This window comes from Lonchura striata, chromosome 13 (assembly GCF_050655825.1).
Source record: "Lonchura striata isolate lonStrDom1 chromosome 13, ASM5065582v1, whole genome shotgun sequence".
In the NCBI taxonomy this organism is placed as follows: Eukaryota; Metazoa; Chordata; class Aves; order Passeriformes; family Estrildidae; genus Lonchura; species Lonchura striata.
Window position 1 is genome coordinate 20,129,729 of NC_140715.1, and position 10,058 is coordinate 20,139,786.

Sequence of the window (10,058 nt, forward strand, 5' to 3'; positions counted from 1 at the left end):
GGCAGCTCTGACTGGGTGGGGAACTCATCCCGGCTGGATGTAGGCAGGAGGAGCAAATTCCAATTCAAACTCTACATTCAGGTCTGGAACAACACTAAGAATAGATTTGAGGCAGAATTAGGCCTTTTAAGCTCAATTAAAGCTCAGGCAGAACATGAAGATCATCAGCACAGGAGTGAAGATCTCTTGATTGCTGCAAATTTATTCTGAACTAACAGCGGTGGAAGGAGGGAAGAATTAATCCAATGATCAGTGATTGCACTGATCAATCATTTGTAATTATTGTAATTATTATCTTCTCTTTTGTCAATATGCACACTGGAAACTTAATTCTGATGGTATATCCAGCAATGACAGGAAAATCACCAGGGATGAAGAAGTGAAATTAGGAGAGGCCCATGCAATTAAAACCAACAAAACCCCCACACAGACTTTGATATTTAAAGCAGATAATTAAATAAATGAATGGAAATAAAGTACCCCATGGTGTTAGAATTGTCATCTTGACTGCGCAGACATGTGAATGCATCGATGCATTCTGACTGTCGATGCTGAAATCCCCTCAGAACTATTTCCTATCACCCAAGGAATGAGACACAGCCAAGGCTCCCCATTCCCAGGAGGAATCCGGGCCCGCAGCATCCCCATCACGCTGGAAGGGATCCGGGCCCGCAGCATCCCCAGCGCGGCTGGAACGGATCCCTTCCCTGCCAGGGACGGAGGCAGCTGGAGCACGGGAATGCGCTGCTGCTGCTGCGGGACAGCAGCGGGGAGAGCGGGAGGAGGGAGAGGCTCTCCAAGCGCTGCCCGGCCCGGCAGCAGCTCTGAGCGCGGCCGTGGGACCGCGGCGCTCCGGAGTTTGTACACACGGACCCGGATCCAGCGGGATTTCTGCGTGGGAAGTGGTTAAACCCTGCCAGGGGGGTTTGGATGCCCTTCGCCGGAGGTGCCCAGGGAATGCCTGGGCTGGGGACAGGCTGGGGTCGGGCACAGCTGGCACTCGGTCCGGAGGTTTCCCCGGCGCTGCCGGGCTCCGTGCCCGCTCCGGGAGCTCATCGGGAGTGCTGCACACCCACCCAGCGGACAGGCTGCAAACAGCAGCGGCCGCAGCCCGGCCCTGCGGCGGCCGGGGGACACCGGGGCTCGGGGGCTCGGGGGGCTCGGGGGACACGGGGGGACACGGGGGCTCGGGGGCTCGGGGGACACGGGGGCTCGGGGGCTCGGGGGACACGGGGGGACACGGGGGGCTCGGGGGGCTCAGGGGACACGGTGGGACACGGGGGCTCGGGGGCTCGGGGGACACGGGGGCTCGGGGGGCTGGGGGGACACGGTGGGACACGGGGGCTCGGGGGGCTCGGGGGACACGGGGGCTCGGGGGACACGGGGGCTCGGGGGGCTCGGGGGACACGGGGGCTCGGGGGACACGGGGGGACACGGGGGCTCGGGGGACACGGGGGCTCGGGAGACACGGGGGGACACGGGGGCTCGGGGGCTCGGGGGACACGGGGGGACACGGGGGCTCGGGGGACACGGGGGGACACGGGGGCTCGGGGGCTCGGGGGACACGGGGGGACACGGGGGGCTCGGGGGACACGGGAGGACACGGGGGGACACGGGGGGCTCGGGGGGCACGGGGGACACGGGGGGCTCGGGGGACACGGGGGCTCGGGGGGCTCGGGGGACACGGGGGCTCGGGGGCTCGGGGGGCTCGGGCAGCGCTCTGCCGTTGCCCCCGTGTCCGGGCAGCAGCCGGGCTGCGGTGCCAAGGCTCGGGCGGGTCTTTAACCCCCCAGTGCCCAGCCCCACAACAAAGCCCGGGCGCTGCCGGCAGAGCCGGAGCCGCGGGGCAGCAGCCGCAGGGACCCCGCAGCCCGGGGCTGTGCCAGCCCAGCCCTCGCCCCGGGCACGGCCCCAGCTCAGCCCAGCGGAGCCCTCCGGAGCCATCCCCGCAGCCTCAGGCTGCTCCAGAGCCACAGGGGTGGCAGGCACCTTAAAACACGCGGCTGGCGCTGGAATTTGCTGCTCTGGGAACAGAACCGGGGCAGCAGCTGCCTCACAGCACAAGGGACCTGAAAACCAGAGCCACTGTCACATCAGCAGCCTGGGCAGCATTTGAGGACTGGGGGAGTAACAAAAGTGGGTTTGAGAAGGAACTGCAGCGTTTGGTTTTGTGCTTTACGCTGAGCAGCACAAAGCCAAAGCAGGAGAGTGGTGCTGGCACTGCAGCTGAACCCAGGTGAGAAGGTGGGGGAAGTGGGGAAAGTTCAGACATGGAAAGAAAAGTCCTAATTGAGAAAGGCAAATGTGGGAGTACAGAACTACAGCCTCCAGTGCTGACATTCTATGGGAGGGGGACATTGAATCATCTGAAATGTAACTGAAATTGAAGCAAGAACTAGGACAAAACTTCATTACAGAAAGTCGATGGGATTGATTTTGGAAAGGCAATAAAGAGTCAAGGCAATCACATTAATTACTGAAGCAGAAGTTCGGGATCTTTAAGACAACCACTCTAGAGTAACACTGGTTTTTATCAAGTCCTCCATGAAGTCAAGTGTTTGACCTCCTGCTCTCATCTGCTTCTCTCTGCTCCCCAGAGACCACTCAGAAATTCAGTTACAAACTGCTGAATTCCATGCAGAGGAAACTCCGGGGCCAACCCTCGCTGCTGGAGCAGAGCGTGCAGCGTCCTCCACTGCTGACTTTGTAAGCATTTAAATCTAAATAAATCCCTTTTCCTATGGTTTCTCCAAACTCAGCAGCTCTATTGCCAGGGCAACACTGAGCTGCTCTTCCCGTGCACTGAAGTTTGCTCATGCTGTGATGAAAGAAAACATTATTTATAGTATTTTAATGCCCAGGTGATCACCCTGGAAGGTGCCTATGAAACCACTGCAAGGCCTTAATAACCTCCCCTCTGGATGTGCAGGATAAGCTGAATTAGCTGTTCCCAAAGCGCAGTATTAGTGTTAGAACCTTGCTCAAGCAGCTGAGGGAGCTCTTCTGTGTCCTAGAGCTGTGTTAATTTGGCTCACTGGCAATCAATGCTATTGATCTGCACAGACACAGGACAGGACTCCCTCCTGCTCGTCACTCACTGTAACAAACACCAAATCCACCCAATGAATTCAATTTTAAATGTGATTTTGTTTCAACATGAAAGTTTCTATTTTAGTAACTGAACATCAAAAATAAAGGTTAGGAAAATCAAACACCTTTTTCAAAATTTAAGGAAAATTTAATCAATATGCCTTAAATTATTTTACAATAACTACAATACTGACAAGCATAACGTTTTCCAAATGGTGTTTTCCTTGGAAGCACTGTGAGAGAGATTCCTCTTCATCCATCCAGCAGAATGTGCACCATGAGGGAAGGAACCTCTGCCCACATCTTTCAGAAACCCCAATTAACATAAAGCTACAGACACTCCAATGTGGTCATGTTTCAAGTGTGACAGAATCACAGATCCCTTTTCACTTTTAAGCATCTGTTTTCTACTTCATAATTTGAGTATCTCAAATCCTGAAATACTCTCACAGCAAATGGACAAATAATTGTGACTGGAGAGCTTAGGAAGATATTGGTTAAAATACGGGAAATACTCTAATTACATTTGTTCATTTGTGCATTTTTGGTGAGAGGGGTCAGGAAACAGGTTCCTCTTTCCTGCAGATTTATCCTAAGTCCCCCAAATTCACGGCAGCTTCTTTAACTGTTTGGATAAAAATCTACCAATGTGTAACTGCAACCCTTCGCCCTCCCCAACAAAACAAAACAAAATGAACAAAAATCTCAACCCTCAAATAAACAACCAAAAGTTACTTTTTCTAAATATCTAGGAATGGGAAAGAAATCACAGGAACTTGATAAGCATGAACACGTATTAAAGCTCTGGACTCCCCAGGTCATTGAAAACAGTATTCAAGGTCCTAAAAAAGTGAACACGAGACATTTCCATTGTTCCAGGTGATTCAAACAGGTCTAAGTTTCATGATAGCAACACGAGACAGTTGTTTGCAGCTGTTTCTGGTCCAAGTCCATGTTCCAAGCTGGGATTTTCCCCCTGGCCCCCCAGATCAGTTCAGAAGACGGAGATGAGGGCGAAGACTCCGTAGAGCAGCGCGCAGGGGTAGGCCACGAGCAGCTGCTGGCCCTCCATGGCTAAGGCAGAGATAAAGATCTTGGAAGCGGAAAAGCTGCACCAGCCAATAATTCCAGCCGTGAGAATGATCCCCAGCGTCCCCCTGGAGAGGCAGAGAGAACAGAACTCCTGAGAGCCCCGTGGGTATCCACCTGCAGGAGTCACACCCGGACTCATCCAACGCCTTTGCAGGCCCTGGCACCAATTTCAGCATTTGGCATTAAGTGAAATATTCCCTCTGAAAGCACTGGGAAAGCCCTGGCACAGGTGCCCAGAGCAGCTGGGGCTGCCCCTGGATCCCTGGCAGTGCCCAAGGCCAGGCTGGACAGGGCTTGGGGCAGCCTGGGACAGTGAGAGGAGGTGTCCCTGCCATGGCAGGGGTGACACTGGGTGGGCTTTTCCAACCCAAACCATTCTGGGATTCTAGAATTTTAGAACACTGTCAGTCAATTATGACAGTAAAAAGCCTCCTCAAAATTATGCATATGAAAATTTCAAAGCAGTGAGTAAAATAATTATGCCAAGCTGTTTCTTTTCAGTCCCTAAATTCACAGAGCCAAAAGGAATCATCTTTATTTTCTGGCATTTGTAAAATCCTAATTTGTGTCTTCAATAATAATTACTTTCAGACTTTACAGGTGCTGAGACCTGTCAGATTCAGAGCTGGCTGAAAACAAGCCTGAGATTGCTCCTGGAGTCTATGTATTCAAAAGCTGTTTAATGAGGTAAAGGCAGGATTCACCCCCTTTCCCCCAGAAAACACCTGGAGCCATTGACAAGGAATTCTTGCCCTGAGTGGAGATGATCCAGAGGTGCAGCACTGAAGGTGGGAGCTCCCCTCGGGGATTCCCTCCTGTGCAGAGGAAGGTGTGCCCGAGGGGCGAGCGCAGCACTTACTGCAGCGAGAAGAGGACGGCGAAGGAGGAGAGCAGGATCATGGGCAGCAGGCAGTAGCCCAGCACGCTGGCCACGCAGCCGAAGGACACGCCCGTCATGCTCATCAGGTTCAGCAGGCAGAACATGCCCAGGCAGCCGATGGCGCTGATCCCGTACACGTACCCGAACTGGATCTTGCCAGCCTGCAGCCGGGCACAGCAGGGGTCAGCACGGGGCTGGGATGGAACTGGGATGGGGTCGGGATGGGATTGGGATGGGATTCGGGATGGGGGTCGGGATGGAACCAGCATGGGATGGGCTCAGGATGGGATTGGAATGGGATTCGGGATGGGGGTCGGGATGGAACCAGCATGGGATGGGGTCAGGATGGGATTGGGATGGGATTTGGGATGGGGGTCAGGATGGAACCAGCATGGGATGGGGTCAGGATGGGATTGGGATGGGAGTCGGGATGGAACCAGCACAGGATGGAACCCGCACAGCATTGGGTCAGCAGAGGGTCGGGATGGGTCCAACACAGGATGGAATCAGGACCGGGGTCAGGATGGATCCAGCACAGGATGGACTCAGGACTGGGGTCAGGATGGATCCAACACAGGATTGGGGTCAGGACTGGGGTCAGGATGGATCCAACACAGGATTGGGGTCAGGACTGGGGTCAGGATGGATCCAACACAGGATTGGGGTCAGGACTGGGGTCAGGATGGATCCAACACAGGATGGAAGTCAGCATGGATCCAGCACAGGGAGCAGATCTACCCACCCTGGAACACAGCAGGGGTGGGCACAGGCACTGTCCCCCAGCCCCAGCTCCCTCACTCCCATCCCACACAGAGTTTCCCCCCAGAGTCCCAGGACATCTCATACTCCAGGAGCCTGGAATTCCTCCTGATTCTGTGGATCCTAATGAACAAGTTGTGATCTGATTTTTATTCTCTGATCTCAGCCCAGGAACTGTTTAGGGTTTCATCAAGGACTTCTCATGCTGATTGATTACTTGCAATAATGATCTTTACAGAAATAGGTGTAAAGACAAAAAAACTGTAATTTGGGAAGTTCTTGACAAACCCAGAGCTGAAGTTCTTTAATTTGTGGGAGAATGCACAAAGTTATAGCACAAGGAAAACTATTAAAAAAATCCCAGGAACAGCTGAGGCTAAGCTCTGGATTAGCTGAGGGAAGTTTTAAAAAGCCAAACCCAAATTTTGGAAGCACATGTGGGTTATGTCCATGTATTCAGGCCATCTCCTGGTTTTCCCACGCTGAGACTGCTGCTTCCTCTCCAGCAGCTGCCCAAGGCACCCCTGCAGGACACGGGGCTGGGCAGCTTCCAGGGTGTCCCCTCCAACAACTTCCAAACTGGATGTGCTTAGACCCAGCTCTCCTCCTCCCCAAGCAGCACAGGAAACAATCACACCTGCTGCAACCTCTGTGCCAGGCTCAGCCCACTTCCTTGCACCACATTCCATGGATTTTTTAAAAAGGAAACTGGAGAATTAAATTTTTAGGAAAAGAAAATTCAAATGTATATATTATAAACATGTTCATTAATGTGACTGGCCTAGTTTCCATAAATAAAAGTTACTTATTAAAGTAGGCTTGAAGGCCCCTTGGTACCAAAGTGTGTTTTAACTGTCAAAGCAATGTGAAATTTTAGGCAGAAATGACAAGTAGCGCCTGAAGCATTTAAAGCTAAAACGGATTAAAACCCCTGAAGCTTTCAATGCCAAGGAACACTGCTGTCATCATGAGCCATTAAAGCACAATGATTCCAATTAAGCTCAGTTAGAAAAGGTGACCAGGCTCCAGCAGTGAGCAACACAAACAGTGTGAAGCAGGTGTGCCCCAGAGCGAGCTGACCCTGACGCCCCACTGGAGTGCCAGAGCTCGTCCATGCCAGCAGGGTGAGAGGCCCAGCAGCTCTCCCACGCACACACACGTTTTTGTGCTGTGCAGGGTGAGGAGCTGACTCTGATCTCCCTGGGGTCTCTTCCCACTCAGGACATCCATGGAAAGGACGAGCTTTGCTGGCCCAGAGCTGCAGGGAGCCTGCAGTGACCCTGCAGCCCGTGTGTGCCCAGCCCAGCCGTGCCCAGCAGCCCCCTGGCAGTGCCTCACCAGCAGCAGGGTGGCCCCAAAGGCCAGGCAGAACACCATGGGCCCGGCCAGGTCCGTCTCGTTCATGATGGTGCCGTCAGCCACCTTCAGGGGGTGCAGCACCGTTAGTGTTTTCTGCCAGATGTGGTCGAAGTTGATCCCCAATTCTGAAAGTGAGCAGAATGTGGATTTCATTGGATTTAATTTCTTCCCTTCCTGGCTGCCCCACTCACTCCCCTCTTCCCATCTCCCCCAGATCTGTGGTGGGCACCAGGGACTTGAGCCCTCCCCTGTCTCCTCCTGCTGCCTCCACACATTCCCAGGCCCAGGTGATTTCTGAAGGACCAGGGAAGAGCCCAAGCACAGAGTTCTGGGTCCTTTTCAGCCCAGCTCCCTGACCCTGTTTTATTTATGTAAATAAAGTTATTAATAAAAAAGCCCAGGGGGTGGAAGGTGTCATGCCTGGGGACACGTGTGACAGATGCCTGGCTCTCCACCCTGTGACTGTTTATTCAGTTGTTTGGAACTGAAAAATAACAGAAATAAGCTGGAAACTGACCCCAGCAAGCCAGACTTAGCTGAATATCCAGCCTGGCACTCTGCACAGGCTGTACTCCACACAGGCATTTCTGCAGTGTTTAGCATTCCTGGTTAGCAATGAAACATTCCCATTCCAACCACGAATCAACTCTCAGCACCTGCAGGCACTTATTTTACAAAGTGGGCAGGTACAATTATTATTTGCAACATGAGCAATATTAAGCGTTTTGCCATGAAGTCAGGTCTCCCAGTTAACTGATTTAACTGCCACAGAGCAGCTGGTGTGAGGCAAGAAAGCACAAATTTCCAACTGCAGAAGTTCACACAAGAACAAGGATTTCACATGCCAAAATACAGGTTCAAATAGATAATCAGTGAGATTTTCAAATGCACTGAGCACTCCCAGCAGCAGGGAATCCACACACTGCTACCAACTTACGCCCAAACTAAGAGGAATTCTGGATTTAGGCCACTTTAGCAAAGTTTACCTTCTAATAGTGGAGGCTCATCCTCAAAGTTGCTTCCATAAAAAGACTGAGCTGAGGCTGGAGTGTAGCCCTGTGTGGGCTGGTAGATCTGCCCCGTGTAGGGCTGCTGCTGCTGCATCATGTCAGGGGGCATGAAGCCAGCCTGCTGGGGGTAGTCGTAGCCTCCATAGTGCCTGCAAAGCACAACCCCACGTTAGGGCACAGCCAGAGCTGCTGCTCAAACACCTCCTGCAAGGCAGAGCTTGTTCCAGTCAGCACGTCACAGCAACCCCTTCCTTCGGGCTTAAGGAGTTCCACAACATGACCCCACAGGAAGCATACCTCTTCAGGTGTTCTTGCCACTAATCTACCCCAAGTCTAACCACAGAGATTTCCAGAAACATTTCCAAAATCTTTATGGGAAGAGAAGGGAAATGCAGAATTCCTTGTGCCCCAGCACAGGGGGCACATTTGTTCAGGTCCCAGACGGCACTGACCTGCTCCATCTCAGGGAGCACACGGAGGGAGCAAAGCCCTCAGCCCAAGGCTGGACGTTCACACAGGGCTGCCAGGATCCCCCTGCCCCAGGAACACCCAGCACACCTCCCTGCTGCAGCCTGAGAGTCACCAGAACATTGGATGCTCACTTAGGTGACACTAATTTCTAGTTCCCAAGCGAGTGACTGGATATGGAGCTGCATTAGAACAGTATTTCTTCTCCCAAGGACATGAAGATCACTTGTATAATTAAGACTGTTCATACAACATGTCATTCAATCTTCTCTAACACTTGCTCTGAAATCTACCAGGCAGAGAGCTGAACACAAAATTCCTTCAGATCTCCACTTAGACAATGAGTTCAGCTCTCCATCGGAACAACTGGGACTCATTTCCAGAAACCAGCAGCTGGCTGACATGCAGATACAGACTATCCCAGAAGTATCCCAAGGAAGCCTAGAGGAGAGCTGGAGAGGGACTTCGCACATGGGCCTGGAGTGCCAGGACAAGGGGAATAGCTTCCCCCTGCCAGAATGGATGGGATATTGGGAATTAGGAATTGTGTCCTGGCAGGGTGTGAGGCCCTGGCAGCCCCTGGATCCCTGGCAGCGCCCAGGCCAGGCTGGACGGGGCTGGGAGCACCTGGGGCAGTGGGAGGTGTCCCTGCCACGGCAGGAGGGACGGGCTGAGACCGGGGCTGCCCCCGCCTTGCCCCGGGATGCGAGCCCGGGCAGGGCACACGAGTTACTTGTTGTACGGCCGCCCGCCGTAGCCGTAGGGCTGCGCCTGCTCCTCGATGCTGTAGCTGGTCTGGAAGAAGTCGGTGTTGAAGCCGTCGAACCCGGACATCGCCTCCCCTGCAAGAGACCAGCGGGGCGGGTTCGGGCGCTGCCGGCCCGGGCCCGGACCTCGCGCTGCGCCGGCCGCCGCTCCCCGCTCCGGCCGTGCCCCGCGCTGCCGGCCGCCCCTCCCCGGGGCTCCCGGTGCCGCTCCCCGCCCCGGGCTGCCGCTCCGTCCCCGGTGCCGGCCCCACCTGCGGCCCCGGCCCGGCCCCGCTCCCGCCGCCGCGGCCCCTGCGACGTGTCACGGCCGCGCCTCCGCTTCCGGGACACCGCGCGCCGCTCCGCGCACGCGCCGCACGGCACGGCACGGCACGGCCCCGCCCCGGCCCCGCCCCGGCCCCGGCCCCGTCCCGCCTCGGTTCCTCCCTCGGCCCCGGTCCCGCCTCGGCCCCGGTCCCGCCTCAGCTCATCCATCCCTCAGCCCGGCTCTCCCTCAGCCCCGGCCATCCCTCAGCTCATCCATCCCTCAGCCCATCCATCCCTCAGCTCATCCATCCCTCAGCTCATCCATCCCTCAGCCCGGCTCTCCCTCAGCCCATCCATCCCCCAGCCCATCCATCCCTCAGCCCAGCC

General features: G+C 54.8%; 1 protein-coding gene across 1 annotated transcript; it reads right to left on the reverse strand.

The window, feature by feature from the left end:
* Positions 1 to 3,144: 3,144 nt before the first annotated feature.
* YIPF5 (Yip1 domain family member 5) lies at positions 3,145 to 9,753 on the reverse strand. Its single transcript, XM_021541257.4, has 6 exons — positions 9,677 to 9,753; positions 9,392 to 9,500; positions 8,167 to 8,339; positions 7,160 to 7,305; positions 5,042 to 5,223; positions 3,145 to 4,247 (listed from the first exon to the last, which is right to left on the reverse strand). The coding sequence occupies exons 2-6, from the start codon at positions 9,490 to 9,492 to the stop codon at positions 4,085 to 4,087; spliced, it is 765 nt and encodes a 254-aa protein (XP_021396932.3). The 5' UTR covers positions 9,493 to 9,500; positions 9,677 to 9,753; the 3' UTR covers positions 3,145 to 4,084.
* Positions 9,754 to 10,058: the final 305 nt, after the last annotated feature.

Excerpts from the sequence above, each read along its gene's own strand:
- YIPF5 (XM_021541257.4), bottom strand. The coding sequence starts at position 9,492 with ATGTCCGGGTTCGACGGCTTCAACACCGACTTCTTCCAGACCAGCTAC. Across the intron at positions 7,306-8,166 it reads TGAGCCTCCACTATTAGAAG|AATTGGGGATCAACTTCGAC; the intron begins GTAAACTTTGCT and ends GCTCACTTTCAG. Across the intron at positions 4,248-5,041 it reads GCCGTCCTCTTCTCGCTGCA|GGGGACGCTGGGGATCATTC; the intron begins GTAAGTGCTGCG and ends CTGCCTCTCCAG.